Source organism: Ranitomeya imitator, chromosome 3 (assembly GCF_032444005.1).
Source record: "Ranitomeya imitator isolate aRanImi1 chromosome 3, aRanImi1.pri, whole genome shotgun sequence".
Classification (NCBI taxonomy): domain Eukaryota; kingdom Metazoa; phylum Chordata; class Amphibia; order Anura; family Dendrobatidae; genus Ranitomeya; species Ranitomeya imitator.
This window is the reverse complement of record NC_091284.1, coordinates 124062399-124082693: the sequence shown is the minus strand read 5'-3', so window position 1 is coordinate 124082693 and position 20295 is coordinate 124062399. Positions and strand designations below refer to the sequence as shown.

Genomic DNA, 20295 nt, shown 5'->3' with positions numbered 1-20295 from the left:
TTGCCCCCCCCTGTGCGGCCTGGCGCTGGCGACTTTGCCCCCCCTGTGCGGCCTGGCGCTGGCGACTTTGCCCCCCCTGTGCGGCCTGGCGCTGGCGACTTTGCCCCCCCTGTGCGGCCTGGCGGTGACTGACTAACACCTGATCAGTGGGGTCCAGATTGTCCGCTCCACCAACCTGACTTGTGACCTCCCCATACTATGTAAGCACAACGCCCAAGCCCATAATCCCACCTGGGAAGTGGGCAACACCTCATATATCAGTTATATCATATCAAGAGCACAGATATTAACCTGTGATCCAAGAAGTGCCACTAAATGCATTCATTTAAAAACCAAATAATTTTATTAAACACTGAAATACAACACTAAACATACATAGACATAAACAAGGTGCCTCAAAAAACAACCCTATTGCGGTCAGCAATAGTAGTACACGCCTGTGCAAGGTAATCTTGCTTTGCGCAGGCGTGTACTACGGAGGACAGATAATGAACTTCAATCCAATATTTCGGCCAGCATGCAGCCAGCGGGTAAGGAAAGGGTGAATCAAACACCTGAAAACTCCGCCCATATGACCCAAAACCAGTCCCGCCAAATTCAGGTGACAGGTTCCCTTTAAATAGTTGCAGCACGTTTAGGACCTTCAAAGAAGGACCAATGGAGTTGCTGCAGTACCTGAGCATGTGACCCCAGACCTCCACTGAGAGATCTTGCCCTGGGCATGCTCAGAGTGCAAAGCAGGACTTAGTCCTAGCACCTACAAGGACCTTCCAAGAAGGACCAATGACCTAGCTGCAGTATCTGATCATGTGACCCTCGATCTCCACTGAGTGATCTTACTCTGGGCATGCTCAGAACGTGAAAAGCAGGACTTAGTCCCAGAAGCGTCTGCTCGCCGCTGCCCAGCACTAACTTCAATGGCAGAAGCAGGAAATGCAGCAGTAACTCTTAGCACAGTCAGATTGAGCGAGACGCTGGGATCGAGGTCTCCGCTGAGCAGGTTCCACTGCGGCAGGAGAAGAATGGGAGGCCACAGCGGAGATGGCCCGAGATTCCCCCTGTGCAGAGGCAGGAACTTGACCCCTAAAACTTTGACCCACCTAGGGCTTCACAGAAGTTTATAATGCAGAGCCGTAAAAATAAAAAAATATTTTCCCACAAAAATTATTTTTTAGCCCCCAGTTTTGTATTTTCCCAAGGGTAACAGGAGAAGTTGGACCCTGATAGTTGTTGTCCAATTTGTCCTGAGTAAGCTGAGGGGGGGTGGCATCATGTTATAGTGTAAGATCGCTGATCTGACACTTTGCTGTGCACTGTGTCAGATCAGCGATCTGACGTGCACTTCTCCTGGCTTCCCGGCGCCTGCTCTGAGCAGGCGCAGTGATGCCGCGGCCATCTTGGATCCGGGCCTGCAAGGAGGAGGAGGTTAGAGATTCTCGCAGCAACGCGATCCCATCGTGTTGCTCCGGGGGTCTCAGGGAAGCCCGCAGGGAGCCCCCTCCCTGCGCGATGCTTCCCTATACCGTCGGCACACCGCGATCATGTTTGATCGCGGTGTGCCGAGGGTTAATGTGCCGGGGGCGGTCCGTGACCGCTCCTGGCACATAGTACCGGATGTCAGCTGCGATAGTCAGCTGACACTCGGCTGCACTCCCCCCGTGAGCGCGGCCTATCGCTATGACGTACTATTCCGTTGGTGGTCATACGGGCCCACCCCTCCTCGACGGGATAGTACGTCATATGTCAGAAAGGGGTTAAGGATGTCCACTTCTTTCTCTTCCTGGACTGATTTATTCTCAATTTGTAGTTATAGTTAAAGACATATATTTTCACGATAATCAGATGAAAGTTGGTGCTCCTAAAATGCTTTGGAAGAGGCAGATACTGACTTTTTACTGTAACCTCACCTGCAATGACGATTATACTTAAATTATATTGATGTGTGTTTAATTATTCACTCTTTTTATTTTTTCTTTCTTAGAAATCGACCAGAGGGTAAAGTCTTGGAGACCGTGGGGGTGTTTGAGGTGCCAAAGCAACAGGGGAAATATGAAACGGGTCAGGTAAGAATGTGCTGGATTGATTAGGCTGCATGCACACAGGACCATATTTCCCACCGCAAATCTACTGTGGATCTCAAAAAAAAAATAAATAAAAATACCCTAGCTAATCTGTGTCATACTCCAAATGTATGAAATGTTGATTTTGATGCAGGCATTCCACAATTTTCACTTTTTGCATGGAAGAGTGAAATTTAAAAAATAAATAAGTTTGCGCTAACCGCCATGCAGGTAGATGCTCAGAAGAATGACTGTCATCGATGCATACAGTTACTTTGGCACGAAAGTCATAAATGTAACTAGAATCCTTATCTTGAAATCTGAATTTATTCAAAGCGACCGGTTAAAACGGAGAAACATTTCGGCCCTTTAAAGCCTTTGTCAAGGTATATCAAAGTACAGAAAAACATATGGTAAGTGATTTGGACAACACCTAAAGTATATACAGTACTTGTGTATAGAAAAGTTAGTACACTGCATAGAATATAGGCAAATTGTGACCAAAATGGGAACCTACAGGTGCTTTTAAGTAAACTGCCAAGGAAGTGATATCATGGGTGTAAAGTTTCATGTGCCTAAAGTAATGTTAAAAGTAAACTTAATAATTGGATCCCGGTTCTGGCGCGCACATGGACGGTCGTTGGTGAGAGCGGCTCCGCACCTCCACCACTCTTTGAGGTTTCCCAGGATCAAATGAAAAAAAGGAAGCACGGTGAAATCTGCCTACAATCTCCCCTTGATGTCCTCAATATTTGATGGAGAGATGCCTGACCAGAAACGGGACCCCGACAAGAAAATGCCCGCTTTCACAGAGAGCTGGTCGAGGCAAAATGACGCCGGACACCCCACAATAAAAAAAAAAAAAAAACAAAAAAAAAAAAGTTAGTTGTCTTTTATAGACTGCTCCACTGTCATAGGACTCGGAGAAGGTAGGGATGAACATTATGTGGGTCTTGATGACCCTGGCAGCCGAGATGGCTAAAATGCTGGACCCTGACATCAGTCTCTAGAACACAGTCTGATGCCCTGCAGCAGATGTAAGCGGCCATTTCACAACACGCAGACCGAATAGGTGCAGCAAAAAACAGAATCCGTTCATCAATCTGAACTGAGCAAAGCTAGCAAACTAAAGGTACCGTCACACTCAGCAACTTTGCAAAGAGAACGACAACAATCCGTGACGTTGCAGCGTCCTGGATAGCGATCACGTTGTGTTTGACACGCAGCAGCGATCTGGATCCCGCTGTGCCATCGCTGGTCAGAGCTAGAAGTCCAGAACTTTATTTCGTCGCCAGGTCGGCTTGTATCGTCATGTTTGACATCAAAAGCAACGACGCCAGCAACGAGCATAGGGCCCCGAGATGTGTGTCGGATCAGTACACTCCGGCTGTTTGACATGGAGCTAACAACCAGCGAGAACGAGAAGTGAGTCGCCGTTACGTCACTGGATCGCTCCTGCATCGTTCTGGAGTTGCTGTGTTTGACGTCTCTACAGCGACCTAAACAGCGACGCTCCAGCGATCTAGTTTAGGTCGGCTCGTTGTCTATATCGCTGCAGCGTCGCTGAGTGTGACGGTACCTTAAGCCAATAATTGATAAAGTGGATGACTTGGAATAGGTCCCAGAGAAATAATCTTGAGTAATTAGGTTACCAGAGTTAATCTCCCCTAATCAGCTCCTGGGGATATGCACTGAGGAATTGGACATCCCTGGGCATCACAGCCTTGCTAAAGGTAGAAGGAGCACATAGAATAGGTCCTCCACATCCGCCATCACAAGGGTCATCTCTAGTGTTGAGTGAATATACTCGTTACTCGAGACTTCTCGAGCATGCTCGGGAGTCCTCCGAGAATTTTCTAGTGCTCGGAATTTTAGTTTTTATTGCCGCAGCTGAATGATTTACATCTCTTAGCCAGCATAAGTACATGTGGGGATTCCCTAGCAACCAGGCAACCCCCACATGCACTTATGCTGGCTAACAGATGTAAATCATTCAGCTGCGGCAATAAAAACGAAAACTCCGAGCACTAAAAAATACTCAGATGACTCCCGAGCATGCTCGAGTAACGAGTATATTCGCTCATCACTAGTAGTCTCCTAACGGATCAAGACCAGTTGTCATAAAATATCTAGACTATTCTGGAAAAAACACCACAGAAAAACAGGCAAAGGTGCTTACCTGTCCAGGCCTTAAACCAAATCCACTCTCATGATGCTGAGGGCCCAAGTAAAGATGGCGACTACACAGGTGCGGTAATGCCAAATGAGACAGCCAGCCTACAATCAGGGATTGGCCGCTTGGCACACCGGTGCAAATAATCTGCAGCAGTGTTCACACAGAGTATGCACAGCATCTGCATCATAGCCTATTAGTAACGCCCTGTGGCGGGCTGCCCAGTGCTAACTGTAATGCGTCCCATGTGAACAGAGGCCTCAACTTGCTTTAATATCTAGACTATGTAGGCAGACTACATATTCTTCATGACTACAGGAAAAAACATCACCTGTTTTAATATGTGGTCACAGGGTCCTAATATTCAGCGACTATTCAGTGGAAGTTCCAAAAAAAGAAGAGACTTCAGTGAACTATGCATGGAATTGTGAGAATAAATGTAAATAAATAAGATTTGCTCTTGAATTCCCTGCCGTTCTCAAAATATTATCTCCGGGAGGGTCAGAATCTTTTTCAGCTCCAGACCAAGCATCGGAATTCGTGAGTAATGCTCTTTTTAAGAGGGGGAAAATGATACCAGCAAGCAACTATACCAAAGAAAAAAAAAAAAAAAACAGCAACCCCAGCTACTAGTGACTGATTAACACCACTTCCAATGGTCAACAGAGTGGAGCTGGACACTCCATCACACTGCAGTATAGAACTGTGAGCTCTACCTTCCTGTGTGAAAAGGTACAATGAATCCTATGATGTAATGGAGAGGGCGAGCGGAGATTCACTGACGACTGACAGCAACACGGCATAATAGCTTGTGGAAGCAGTAAGGGACAAGCTGAGACCCTTTTACTCGTGCATGGCAAAAGTGGTTTAATATTATGATATAAACCTGAAATAATGACTTGGAACGTAAAAGGGTTACAGTTGCCTCATAAAAGCTATTTTAAGATGCCTTAAAAAAACCAAAACCCTCTATCATGCTGCTGAACAAAAAGTGAACTAAAACACGATCAAAAAGACTAATGTAAGTAAAGATGGTACTCCTGAAAACGTCATCTTGTCCAGCAAAAAAAACTAGCTGCCACACGGCTCAATCAGCAGGAAAATAAGTTGTATCTCTCAGACTAAAGCGATGCAAAATAATTTTTTTTTCTATAAAATGGGCATAGGTGGGGTATCGCTGTAATCCGTACTGACACGAAGATTATTTATCTTACCAATTTTACCATTCATGGAACAGCATAAAAAAAAATTACTGCATTGTTGGTTTTTGTTTGTTCTGCCTCCCAAAAATTGGAATAGAACGCAATGATAAAATTTCATGAGCCTGAAAATGGTACCAATAAAAAGGTCAACTTGTCCCTCTAAAAACAAGCCATCACATGACTGTCGGCCAAAATCTGGAAAAATTATAGCGCTCAAAATATGGTGATTTTCAAAAACGAGTTTGTTTTTTTTTGCGGGGAAAAAAAAAAATCTTAAAAATAAACATATAAATCTGGTATTGCTGTAATCGTACAGTGAGAATAAAGTCTAATCGCTTCTACCACACGAGGAATGTTGCAAAAAAATAAAACCAATTCTTCACCTGCTGTTATGTTCATTCTGCCTGCCAAAGATCGCAGAAAAGCTCGGCACACATTTACCCTGTATTTTGCATTGAGCTCTTACACCAGGGTCTCCATGTACAGTACAGACCAAACGTTTGGACACACCTTCTCATTTAAAGATTTTTCTGTATTTTCAGGACTATGAAAATTGTACATTCACACTGAAGGCTTCAAAACTATGAATTAACACATGTGGAATTAAATGCTTAACAAAAAAAGTGTGAAACTAAAAATGTGTTTTATATTCTAGGTTCTTCAAAGTAGCCACCTTTTGCTTTGACTGCTTTGCACACTCTTGGTATTCTCTTGATGAGCTTCAAGAGGTAGTCACTGGGAATGGTTTTCACTTCACAGGTGTGCCCTGTCAGGTTTAATAAATCAGGAAATCAGGATTTCTTGCCTTTATAAATGGTGTTGGGACATCAGTTGTGTTGTGCAGAAGTCTGGTGGATACACAGCTGATAGTCCTACTGAATAGACTGTTAGCTGCTTTTTTCTTGCCATAATACAAATTCTAAGTAAAGAAACGAGTGGCCATCATTACTTTAAGAAATGAAGGTCAGTCAGTCTGAAAAATTGGGAAAACTTTGCAAGTGTCCCCAAGTGCAGTGGCAAAAACCGTCAAGCGCTACAAAGAAACTGGCTCACAGGACAGCCCCAGGAAAGGAAGACCAAGAGTCACCTCTGCTTCTGAGGATAAGTTTATCCGAGTCACCAGCCTCAGAAATCGCAGGTTAACAGCAGCTCAGATTAGAAACCAGGTCAATGCCACACAGAGTTCTAGCAGCAGACACATCTCTACAACAACTGTTAAGAGGAGACTTTGTGCAGCAGGCCTTCATGGTAAAATAGGTGCTAGGAAATCATTGCTAAGGACAGGCAACAAGCAGAAGAGACTTGTTTGGGCTAAAGAACACAAGGAATGGACATTAGAGCAGTGGAAATCTGTGCTTTGGTCTGATGAGTCCAAATTTGAGATCTTTGGTTCCAACCACCGTGTCTTTGTGCGACGCAGAAAAGGTGAACGGATGGACTCTACATGCCTGGTTCCCTCTGTGAAGCATGGAGGAGGTGGTGTGATGGTGTGGGGGTGCTTTGCTGGTGACACTATTGGGGATTTATTCAAAATTGAAGGCATACTGAACCAGTATGGCTACCACAGCATCTTGTGTTGCGTTTAGTTGGACCATCATTTATTTTTCAACAGGACAATGACCCCAAACACACCTCCAGGCTGCGTAAGGGCTATTTGACCAAGAAGGAGAGTGATGGGGTGCTACGCCAGATGACCTGGCCTCCAGTCACCCGACCTGAACCCAATCGAGATGGTTTGGGGTGAGCTGGACCGCACAGTGAAGGCAAAAGGGCCAACAAGTGCTAAGCATCTCTGGGAACTCCTTCAAGATTGTTGGAAGACCATTCCCGGTGACTACCTCTTGAAGCTCATCAAGAGAATGCCAAGAGTGTGCAAAGCCGTCATCAAAGCAAATGGTGGCTACTTTGAAGAACCTAGAATATAAGACATATTTTCAGTTGTTTCACACTTTTTTGTTAAGTATATAATTCCACATGTGTTAATTCCATAGTTTTGATGCCTTCAGTGTGAATTTACAATTTTCATAGTCCTGAAAATACAGAAAAATCTTTAAATGAGGTGTGTCCAAACTTTTGGTCTGTACTGTACATCTCTAAAATATGTGATTTAGATGGAACCTGTGGTGAGATTCCCTATAATGAGGCAGATGGAGGCACTGTGGACGCAGTCTGACTTGTGATCCGGCGGTGTCTGTCTTTTTATTAGGAGTGCATAAAAGCGTGGTCTCCCACAGTTTTTTGCACTTCCGAAAAAAGACACCGCTGAACAAAGGCCAGACATAGTCCAAAGTAACTTTGCTGCCTCATTATAGTGAATGGCCCTCGAGTTTCATCTGAATCATGTTATTTTAAGATTTAAAGGGAAACCCCCAGTATACCGATCACCTAAAATGATGTTTAAAGTGGGTCTTAGAAATGATTCTGGATGCCTGAGGTGCGCCCAACAGGAAGCAGGAATATTGCACATGTTATGGTCATGCCTGCCTCTGCACTCATATTGGGGAGCAGTTTTGGGCCATATAAAATCAGCCTATGGGTGTGTGGTGACTAGTAATCCTCTCGCCTACATACTGAGATTAGGATATGTAGATGAACTGGGTACTGTTGAGACCGGGAAACTTGCCGTATATCAAGTTGAGTCCCTCATATCATTGCAATAAAGGGGAATTCCTCAGAAGGCCTAGAAATAAATATTTTGATAGATTATGGAGTCCCTGGCTTCTAAGTTACCAGCGATCAGCCACGATAGGATCTTTTTAGTGCATCAGTTGCTATGGAATCACAACACATTGAGTTTACAAATGCCAACCTCGGCCGTGTGCTTTTCAACTTTACTGGTCTTGACCTTTCTGACTTATTCTGTCTTGTATGGAGATATATACCGTATAAGCCGACCCCCCCCCCCCTCCCCTAATTTTGCCACAAACTGAAAACTTAATGACTCGAGTATAAGCCTAGGGTGGGAAACGCAGCAGCTACCGGTAAATGTCAAAAGTAAAAATAGATACCAATAAAAGTAAAATTAATTGAGACATCAGTAGGTTAAGTGTTTTTGAATATTTATATTGAATCAGGAGCCCCATTAAATGCTCCATATTAAAATATGCCCCATATAATCCTGCATAAAGGGTAATAAGGGCCCCATAAGATGCTCCATAGACACATTTGCCCAATATAATGCTGCACAAATGTTATGGCCCCATAAGATGCTCTATACAGACACTTGCCCCATATGCTGTGGCTGCGATAAAAAAAAAAATCACATACTCACCTCTCCGTCACTCAGGACCCCGGCACTTTTACCTGCTCCTTGTTCGGGTGCGGCTCGTCCTCAGCACTGACGTTCAGCAGAGGGTGTGCACTGACCACGTCATCGCGCCCTCTGACCTGAGCGTCACTGCCAGAGGACGCTGATGACGGAGCCGCACCGGAACGAGGAGAGATAAATATCGCGCAGCGCTGCGCCCCTATCCTCGTATACTTACCTGCTCCTGGCGCGGTGCAGTCCCTGCTTCTCCTGGCGCTGCATATTCTTCCTGTACTGAGCGGTCACCGGTACCGCTCATTACAGTAATGAATATGTGGCTCCACCCCTATGGGAGGTGGAGCCGCATATTAATTACTGTAATGAGCGGTACTTGTGACCGCTCAGTACAGGAAGAATATGCAGCGCTGGAAGAAGCAGGGACCGCGCCAGGAACAGGTGAGTATAATTAGACAGCCCCGCTCCCCCTCCCCTGCCGACCCCTGGGTATGACTCGAGTATAAGCAGAGAGGGGGACTTTCAGCCCCCAAAAAATGGGCTGAAAATCTCCGGTTATACTCAAGTATATACGGTAGTTATCTTTTTCTCTTCCTTTTTTTTTATAAATGATCTCCATGCTTAACTACTTTATGTAGCAGCCGTGTTGCGTTAAGATTGATCGTTTATGTAGTGCATTAGTCAAAAGAAGTTGTCGACCACATATGGGGTATCTGCATACTTGGGAGAAATTGCACAACAAATTTTGGGATCAATTTTTTTTTTTTCCTGTTGCCCTTGCAAAAAAAAAAAAAAAAAATTAGGTCTAAAAGTAATTTTAGCCTTTCATTTTCTCTTCCACATTCCAAAAATTCCTGTGAAGCACCTGGAGGGTTAGTAAACCTCTTTAATATAGTTTTGAGCACCCTGAGAGGTGCAGTTGTTAGAATGGTGTCACTTTTGGGTATGTTCTGTCATATAAGCCCCTCAGTTACTTCAAATGTGATGGGGTCCCTAAAAGAAGTGGCTTTGTAAATTTTATTGGAAAAATGAGAAATCTCTGGTCAACTTTTAACCCTTAACTTCCTAACAAATTGTTTCAAAATTGTGCTGATGTAAAGTTGGTATATGGGAAATGTTAACTATTTTGTGTGACATAACTCTGACTTATTCTGCAAATGCAAGTCGGATCGAAGAAATGTTACCACTATCATAAAGTAGAATGTCATGAAAACTCAGTGGGATTTGTTGAAGTGTGGCAGACTTATTGCCACATTAAGGGACATTGGTCAGAATTGTAAAATTTGGCCAGGTCATGAATGTGAAAACAGGCTTGTGGGTAAAGGTTAAATTGGTATGAATGCAATCTCATCCTTCATCACACTGCATTCGTTGATGTAATCGTAAGTAGGGGCGAGTCCTAAGTGTAAATTTGTACCCTCCAACTCAACGAACAGCTGCTAATGTCTAAACCACTGGCAACAAAGTGAATACACCCCTAAGGAAAAATAGGCAAATTGTGCTCCGTATCAATATTTTATGAGGCCACCATTATTTTCAAGCACTGCCTTAGGCTAGGTTCACATTGCGTTAGTGCAGTCCGTTCAACGCATACGTTAAACAGACTGCGTTAACGCAAGTGCCGAAAAAGATCGCGTTTATGCCATCGCGCTAGCGCAGATGCTCTCTGTGCTAGCGGTGATGGACCCGAAAACGCTGCAGACTGCGTCCGAGGATCCGTCACAGAGTGACGGCACATCGCTAACGCATGCCGATTATGACATGCGTTAGCGATGCGCTACATAATGGCAGTTAATGGGTGCGCTAACGCATCCGTTACATAGCGTTAGTGCCGCTATGTAACGGATCTCATCAGCGCATTGCCATTAACGCAATATGAACCCAGCCTTGCCTTTCTTGGGCATGGCGTTCACTAGAGCATCACAGGCTAACACTGGAATCCCCTTACACTCCTCTATAGCTACATCACGGAGCCGGTGGATGTTGGAGACTTTTTTTTTCCTCCACTTTCCGTTTGAGGATGCTCAATAGGGTTTAGGTTTAGAGATATGCTTGGTCAGCCCAGTGTCTTTAACAAAGCAGTAGTGTTTAGGGCGCTATGTTGGAATACTGCTCTGCGGCCCAGTTCCCATAGAGAGGGAGTCATGCTCTGCTTCAGTATCTCACAGTACATGTTGGAATTCATAGTTCCCTCAATGAACTATAGCTCCCCACAGCCGGTAGCAATCGTGCAGCCCCATACCGTGACACACACCACCATGCTTGACTGTAGGCAAGACACTTGTCTTTATATTCATCCCCTAGCTGCCGCCACAGACTCTTGACACCATCTGAACCAAATAAGTTTATCTTGGTCTCCTCAGACTACAGTACATGATTCCAGTAATCCATGCCCTTAGTTTGCTTGTCTTCAACAAACTGGTGGGCTTTCTTGTGTATCATCTTTAGAGGACGCTTCCTTCTGGGACGTCGGCCATACGGACCAATTTGATGCAGTGTATGGTCTGGGCACTGACAGGCTGACCTCCTACCCCTGTAATCTCTGCAGTAATGCTGGCAGCACTCTTACATCTATTTTGAAAAGACAACCTCTGGGTATGACACTAAGCACTTGGCTTCTTTGGTCGACCATGGTGAGGCCAGTCCTGAGTGGACCCTGTCTTGTTACACCACTGTATGGTCTTGGCCACCGTGCTGCAGCTCAGTGTCGGGGTGTTGACAATCTTCTTATCCTTGTGTAGAGCAACAGTTCTTTTCAGATATTCGGACTTCTTTGCCATGAGGTGCTATGTTGAACTTCCAGTAACCAGTATGAGAGGGTTTTAGAGCAATGACACCAAATTTACCACAACTGCTCCCCATTCACAGCTGAGACCTTGTAACACTAATGGCATCGGAGGAAAAAAATGGCTAATTGGGCACCATTTTGGCAATCTTCACTTGGGGGTGTACTCACTTCTGTTGCCAACGGTTTAGACATTAATTGCTGTGTGTTATTTAGAGAGCACACCAAATTTACTGTTGTACAGCTTGTATATTGTATCAGTGTCATATCTTCAGTGTTGTCCTATGAGAAGATATATGGTAACTAGATGGGCATTTCCTGAAGGAAATACATGGTGCTTGAACAGCGCTGCCAGCTTTACAGCAGTGTATCCGGTGTCGACTGTAAGAAAGTAAAGTTAGAATATGAATGTTGTGTATAGCGATGGCACAATTTGGCACCCCGGTAGCCACTTTGGCCACTTGGTAGCCACATTGGCATATTCGGCACCTTGGTAGCAATTTGGTAGCCACTTTGGCACATTTGGCACCTCAATAGCCACTTTGGCCACTTGGTAGCCTCTTTGGTGCACATTCGGCACCTCTGTAGCCGCTTTGGCACATTCAACAACTCTGTAGCCACTTTGGCCACTTGGTAGCCACTTTGGCACATTCAGCACCTCGGTAGCTACTTTGGCCACTTGGTAGCCACTTTGGCACATTCAGCACCTCGGTAGCTACTTTGGCCACTTGATAGCTACTTCGGCCACTTGGTAGCCACTTTGGCACATTCGGCACCTCTGTAGCCACTTGGAAGCCACTTTGGCACATTTGGCACCTCTGTAGCCACTTGGTAGTCACATTGGCATATTCAGCACCTCTGTAGCCACTTTGGCCACTTGGTTGCCACTTGGTAGCCACATTGGCATATTCGGCACCTTGGTGGCCACTTTGGCACATTCGTCACCTCTGTAGCCACTTTGGCCACTTGGTAGCCACTTTGGCACATTCGGCCTCTTGGTAGTCAGGATGTGATCGCGTTGCTCCGTGGGTCTCCTACCTTCTCTCTGCAGGCCCCGGATCCAAAATGGCTGCGGGGCTGCATTCTGGTCCAGCAGGGAGGTGGCTTATCAGCGCCTGCTCAGAGCATGTGCTGGTAAGCCTGCAGCCCTGCATGTCAGATCGCTGATCTGACACAGTGCGGTGCAAAGTGTAAGATAAGCGATCTGACCCTATAACATAACAAAAATGTTACCAATAAAAAGTCAACTCGTCCCGCAAAAAAACAAGACCTCACATGACTGTGGACCAAAATATGGAAAAATTATAGCTCTCAAAATGTGAAGACGCAAAAACAATTTTTTGCAATAAAAAGCATCTTTTAGTGTGACGGCTGCCAATCATAAAAATCCACTAAAAAACCCGCTATAGAAGTAAATCCCCCTTCATCACCCCCCTTAGTTAGGGAAAAATAATAAAATTAAAAAAATGTATTTATTTCCATTTTCCCGTTAGGGCTAGGATTAGGAATGGGGCTTGGGTTAGGGTTTCAGGTAGAATTGGGGAGTTTCCACTGTTTAGGCACATCAGGGGCTCTCCAAACGCGACATGGCGTCCGATCTCAATTCCAGCCAATTCTGCGTTGAAAAAGTAAAACAGTGCTCCTTCCCTTCCAAGCTCTCCCGTGCGCCCAAACAGGGGTTTACCCAAACATATGGGGTATCAGCGTACTCGGGACACATTGGACAACTTTTGGGGTCCAATTTCTCTTTCTCTTGTTACCCTTGGGAAAATAAAAATTTGAGGGCTAAAAAACTATTTTTGTGTGGGAAAATTTTGTTTTTTTATTTTCACGGCTCTGCATTATAAACTGTAGTGAAACACTTGAGGGTTCAAAGTTCTCACAACACATCTAGAGAAGTTCCTTGGGGGGGGTCTAGTTTCCAATATGGGGTCACTTGTGAGGGGTTTCTACTGTTTAGTTCAGAGGTCCCCAACCTTTTTTGCCCCAGGGACCGGCTTTAAGCAAGACCAGTTTTCCATGGCCCGGTGGGGTGGGGGTGGGGCAGGGGTGGGGCTCTGGTGATATGGGGGTGGAGTTATGGAGGGGTGGAGCTTAGTGCATACTTATCATGTAATTATGACATTTATAATGAGAATTTGATTCACATATTCACACACACACACATTCTCACACACACACACATTCTCACACACACACACACACATTCTCACACACACACACACACACACACACACACACACACATTCTCACACACACACACATTCTCACACACACACACATTCTCACACACATTCTCACACACACACACATTCTCACACACACACATTCTCACACACACACATTCTCACACACACACACACACACATTCTCACACACACACACACACATTCTCACACACACACACACACATTCTCACACACACACACACATTCTCACACACACACACATTCTCACACACACACACACACATTCTCACACACACACACACACACACATTCTCACACACACACACACACATTCTCACACACACACACACACATTCTCACACACACACACACACACATTCTCACACACACACACACACACACATTCTCACACACACACACACACACATTCTCACACACACACACACACATTCTCACACACACACACACACATTCTCACACACACACACACACATTCTCACACACACACACACACACATTCTCACACACACACACATTCTCACACACACACACACACACACACATTCTCACACACACACACATTCTCACACACACACACACACACACACATTCTCACACACACACACACATTCTCACACACACACACACATTCTCACACACACACACACACACATTCTCACACACACACACACACATTCTCACACACACACACACACATTCTCACACACACACACACACACATTCTCACACACACACACACACACACACACATTCTCACACACACACACATTCTCACACACACACACACACACACACATTCTCACACACACACACACATTCTCACACACACACACACATTCTCACACACACACACACACACATTCTCACACACACACACACACACATTCTCACACACACACACACACATTCTCACACACACATTCTCACACACACACACATTCTCACACACACACACACACACACACACACACACACACACACACACACACACACACACACACACACACACACACACATTCTCACCTCTCCTCGCACTCTACCACAGCATCTCATTGCCTTCCTCTGACACAGCCGGCCGCTGAATGATGACGTCATCCAGCGGCGCGTCTGTGTGAGAGGAAGCAGGAAGACAGATCGCTGGGCAACGGAGCTGCACGGATTTCTCCCTGCCTGCCGCAGCCACCCTGCAGGGGCTCCCCTCCACCTCTGCACACATTGGGATCCGGCGCTCTGCAGCTTCTCTGTGCCGGCTGTCAGCTTGACAGTCGGCACAGAGAACAGCTGACTCCCTGACCGGGGACGGCAGAATGCAGCCGCTGGGGGGAGACACTGCGGACCGCCGAATGAGGCGGCCCGACTGCGCCCCTCCCTGCCGGCTGCACCCGGGGCAAATGCCCCGGCTGCCCCCCCCCCTAGATACGCCACTGGGCGTGTCAGTGAGGAGAGCCTGCCGCCCCACCCCATCAGGAACACACCATGCTGCGCAGGAGGGCTGCCCCCTCGTCCTGCATAATGTTCTCTGCCGGGAGCTGCGAGCTGTCACAGAGCGTGCTCTGACCAGGCGCAGGGCCGCGAAGCTAGCTGTCAGCGGCGCCGCGGACCGGCTGAAAAACCTCAACGGCCCGGTCCTGGTCCGCGGACCGGCGGTTGGGGACCTCTGGTTTAGTTACATCAGGGGCTCTGCAAATGCAATGTGACGTCCGCAGACCATTCCATCTAAGTCTGCATTCCAAATGGTGACCCTTCCCTTCCGAGCTCTGCCATGCGCCCAAACAGTGGTTTATCCCCACATATGGAGTATCGACGTACTCAGGACAAATTGTACAACAACTTTTGGGGTCCATTTTCTCCTGTTACCCTTGGTAAAATAAATCAAATTGGAGCTGAAGTAAATTTTGTGTGAAAAAAAAAGTTAAATGTTCATTTTTATTTAAACATTCCAAAAATTCCTGTAAAACACCTGAAGGGTTAATAAACTTCTTGAATGTGGTTTTGAGCACCTTGAGGGGTGCAGTTTTTAGAATGGTGTCACACTTGGGTATTTTCTATCATATAGACCCCTCAAAATGACTTCAAATAAGATGTGGTCTCTTAAAAAAAAAAAAAAAAAAAAAAAAAGTTTTGTAAATTTTGTTAAAAAAAATGAGAAATCGCAGGTCAAATTTTAACCCTTGTAACTTCCTAGCAAAAAAACCCTTTGTTTCCAAGATTGTGCTGATGTAAAGTATACATGTGGGTAATGTTGTTTATTAACTATTTTGTGTCACATAGATCTCTGGTTTAACAGAATAAAAATTCAAAAATTGAAATTTGCGAACTTTTTGCCAGATTTCAGTTGTTTTTTTTAACCTTTATAAAGGGATACTGGTGAGAATTGCAAAAAATGGCCAGGTCATTAAGGTCAAAATAGGCTGGGTCATGAAGGGGTTAAAAAAATAAATTAAAAAAATTTAGCGCCGTTTTCTGATACCTTTAGCAGGGGTGTCAAACTGCATACCTCGAGAGCCGCAAACCATGCGTGTTTTCAAGATTTCCTTTGCATTACACAAGGTGCTGGAATCATTCTGTGCAGGTGATTAAATTATCACCTGTGCAATGCAAGGAAATCCTGAAAACATGACCTGTTTGCGGCCCTCGAGGAATGCAGTTTGATACCCCTGCCTTTAGTGTCTCCATTTTGCGCGATGTTGGGTGAGGGCTTATTTTTCTTGCACGCAGAGCTGACCTTTTTTTTTTTTTTATAACATTTTGGTGCAGATATGAATATACAGTGGGGCAAAAAAGTATTTAGTCAGCAATAGTGCAAGTTCCACCACTTAAAAAGATGAGAGGCGTCTGTAATTTACATCATAGGTAGACCTCAACTATGGGAGACAAACTGAGAAAAAAAAATCCAGAAAATCACATTGTCTGTTTTTTTAACATTTTATTTGCATATTATGGTGGAAAATAAGTATTTGGTCAGAAACAAAATTTCATCTCAATACTTTGTAATATATCCTTTGTTGGCAATGACAGAGGTCAAACGTTTTCTGTAAGTCTTCACAAGGTTGCCACACACTGTTGTTGGTATGTTGGCTCATTCCTCCATGCAGATCTCCTCTAGAGCAGTGATGTTTTTGGCTTTTCGCTTGGCAACACGGACTTTCAACTCCCTCCAAAGGTTTTCTATAGGGTTGAGATCTGGAGACTGGCTAGGCCACTCCAGGACCTTGAAATGCTTCTTACGAAGCCACTCCTTCGTTGCCCTGGCGGTGTGCTTTGGATCATTGTCATGTTGAAAGACCCAGCCACGTTTCATCTTCATTGCCCTTGCTGATGGAAGGAGGTTTGCACTCAAAATCTCACGATACATGGCCCCAGTCATTCTTTCATGTACCCGGATCAGTCGTCCTGGCCCCTTTGCAGAGAAACAGCCCCAAAGCATGATGTTTCCACCACCATGCTTTACAGTAGGTATGGTGTTTGATGGATGTAACTCAGTATTCTTTTTCCTCCAAACACGACAAGTTGTGTTTCTACCAAACAGCTCCAGTTTGGTTTCATCAGACCATAGGACATTCTCCCAAAACTCCTCTGGATCATCCAAATGCTCTCTAGCAAACTTCAGACGGGCCCGGACATGTACTGGCTTAAGCAGTGGGACACGTCTGGCACTGCAGGGTCTGAGTCCATGGTGGTGTAGTGTGTTACTTATGGTAGGCCTTGTTACATTGGTCCCAGCTCTCTGCAGTTCATTCACTAGGTCCCCCCGCGTGGTTCTGGGATTTTTGCTCACCGTTCTTGTGATCATTCTGACCCCACGGGGTGGGATTTTGCGTGGAGCCCCAGATCGAGGGAGATTATCAGTGGTCTTGTATGTCTTCCATTTTCTAATTATTGCTCCACTGTTGATTTCTTCACTCCAAGCTGGTTGCAGATTCAGTCTTCCCAGCCTGGTGCAGGGCTACAATTTTGTTTCTGGTGTCCTTTGACAGCTCTTTGGTCTTCACCATAGTGGAGTTTGGAGTCAGACTGTTTGAGGGTGAGCACAGGTGTCTTTTTATACTGATAACAAGTTTAAACAGGTGCCATTACTACAGGTAATGAGTGGAGGAAAGAGGAGACTCTTAAAGAAGAAGTTACAGGTCTGTGAGAGCCAGAAATCTTGATTGTTTGTTTCTGACCAAATACTTATTTTCCACCATAATATGCAAATAAAATGTTAAAAAAAACAGACAATGTGATTTTCTGGATTTTTTTTTTTTCTCAGTTTGTCTCCCGTAGTTGAGGTCTACCTATGATGTAAATTACAGACGCCTCTCATCTTTTTAAGTGGTGGAACTTGCACTATTGCTGACTGACTAAATACTTTTTTGCCCCACTGTATATACGGTATCTTTCCTCTCCCATGTCACAATTGAACATACCAGCTCACCTTGATGGCTGCAGTCTAATGCCATTCAGCAGTGTTGAGTCCAAAAGACAGTCTGCTCAACTTATTCATTTATATATTGTACATTTTGTTAAAGCTGCCAAAACCCCATTTTCCTGCTTTTCTTTGTTTCAATAGTTCAGAACCTTTTCCAAACAGAAGCTTTCATTTCTCTAGGTAACCTATTAGTCTAGGCTGTGTACGTCCTGAAATTCCTTCTGTCATATGATGTTGACGTGAGATCATCTGTACTGGCGGCATAAGATAAAGGGGTCAGAGCTCAGGGATGTATAACTTGCTGACAGTATGTAGAATTGGCTGAAAAAGGTTGAACTTGATGGACCTACTCCCCCTCCCACTTCTCCCCCCCCCCCCCCCCTCAACCTACATGCTAAAATATATACCGTAGATATGATTTGAATTACTAGCTATACTTTTTTTTTTTTTGTGTGTGATTTTCCGTAACAATCTGCATGTCCGTGTCTCTACAGCTTTTTCTGCACAGCATCTTTGGCTACAGAGGCATCGTTCTGTTTCCATGGCAGGCAAGGTTATATGATCGTGATGTCTCTTCACCGGTCTCAGAAAAGTGGGTTTGGTCTTTACTTTTTTCTTTTTTTTTTTTAATTTCTTCATTCAGTGAGAAGTTAATGTTCTTGCAATTAAGTGCAAAGTATCAATGAATATGCTGATTTTTTTATTATTTTTTTTTTTAATCTTTAGGTCCGAGACTTCACCAGTTCATGGATCCAAAGAAGTTAAGGGCAAAACACACACCTATTACCAAGTACTAATAGATGCACGGGACTGTCCCCACATAGTAAGTATAATTTATTAACCCTTGGCATTGCATGTGCAGCATCTTTATCAGTGCTGCTCCTTTCGGTCTCCAGTAGTCTGTGACCTGCTGGATCGCTTATAGGGACTCTGTCACCTGAATTTGGAGGGAACAATCTTTAGCCAGAGGGGGCGGGGTTTTGGGGTGTTTGATTCACCCTTTCCTTACCCGCTGGCTGCAATATTGGATTGAAGTTCATTCTCTGTCCTCCATAGTACACGCCTGCGCAAGGCAAGATTGCTTTGTGCAGGCATGTACTACGGAGGACAGAGAATGAACTTCAATCCAATATTGCAGCCAGCGGGTAAGGAAAGGGTGAATCAAACACCCAAAAATCCCGCCTCCACGGCTGAAAATTGTTCCCTCCAAATTCAGGTGACAGAGTCCCTTTAAGTGTTTGCTGGCGATACATTGAGTTATGACTTCTGGAAATCTATGCGAGCCAGAGCGAGGCTCTCAGACGTACATTTACATCTTGTGACCATTACCTCTGGTTTTCGGTCACTCAGAATATTTTCCCATATTTCTGCAAATGTCACTTAAATGATGCCAGTTGAGGATATAATACAGCAGATAGCCTTTTTGTAAAGTATAAAGTCCAAGTATTGCTTTACATCCCGGATTCATTGATGAATCATGTTGCCTGTTTGTACGTATAATCGTCTACCTAGGGGTATTATTACTGTTTTCTTCAACAGTCTCAGAGGTCACAGACCGAAGCAGTGACGTTCCTTGCAAATCATGATGATAGCCGAGCTTTGTATGCAATTCCTGGTAAGTGTTGGATGTTAAGATATTGTTTTATGGGGTAAAAAAAAACTGAGGGCCAGATTCCTCAATACGGTCGTTGTTCTCACTGGTCTTGAGTAGAGGTCGTGGTTCAGTTGGACGTTCTTGATTCAATAAGGGTTGCACGCTTCTTCGTGAATCTGAAGAGTCTGATTTCTTTCTGACTTTTTCATGAAGCTGAAGTGTGCTCCTATGTGTGCCAAGCCAGAAGGCTTACTGCACTCAGGAAGTGGAGTAACATTTGTGGCATAGGGAAGGCCATAGCTCCTCATGAATTAGACACGCTTTGGCATCCTGCCTTGAGCTGAGAAAATTTCTTCAGGTCCCCGCTTATTCGGCAAGCTATAGCGCTTACAAAATAAGCTGCAGAGGGAACCCAGATACATGGAGCGCGCCGGCTGATCGGCACCGCAGCCGTGTGTGTCGCGGCTGTGTGACAGTCACAGCACATGCATGGAGAGCACAGCACACAGGCTCTCCATGCATGGCACTGTCAGTGACATAACCGTGGCGTCAATCAGCTGGAGCGCTCCATGTATCTGGGTTCCATCTGCAGCTTATT

The 20295-nt window shown here is 45.0% G+C and overlaps 1 protein-coding gene across 1 annotated transcript in view; it reads left to right on the top strand.

Moving 5' to 3' along the window:
* POLDIP2 (DNA polymerase delta interacting protein 2) overlaps nucleotides 1–20295 on the top strand; it is a 30571-nt gene that overhangs the window by 2577 nt on the left and 7699 nt on the right. The window contains exons 2-5 of the mRNA XM_069761374.1: nucleotides 1982–2063; nucleotides 18598–18695; nucleotides 18830–18926; nucleotides 19643–19718. Coding sequence (XP_069617475.1) covers nucleotides 1982–2063; nucleotides 18598–18695; nucleotides 18830–18926; nucleotides 19643–19718 — 353 coding nt within the window. The remainder of the gene's footprint in view (nucleotides 1–1981; nucleotides 2064–18597; nucleotides 18696–18829; nucleotides 18927–19642; nucleotides 19719–20295) is intronic.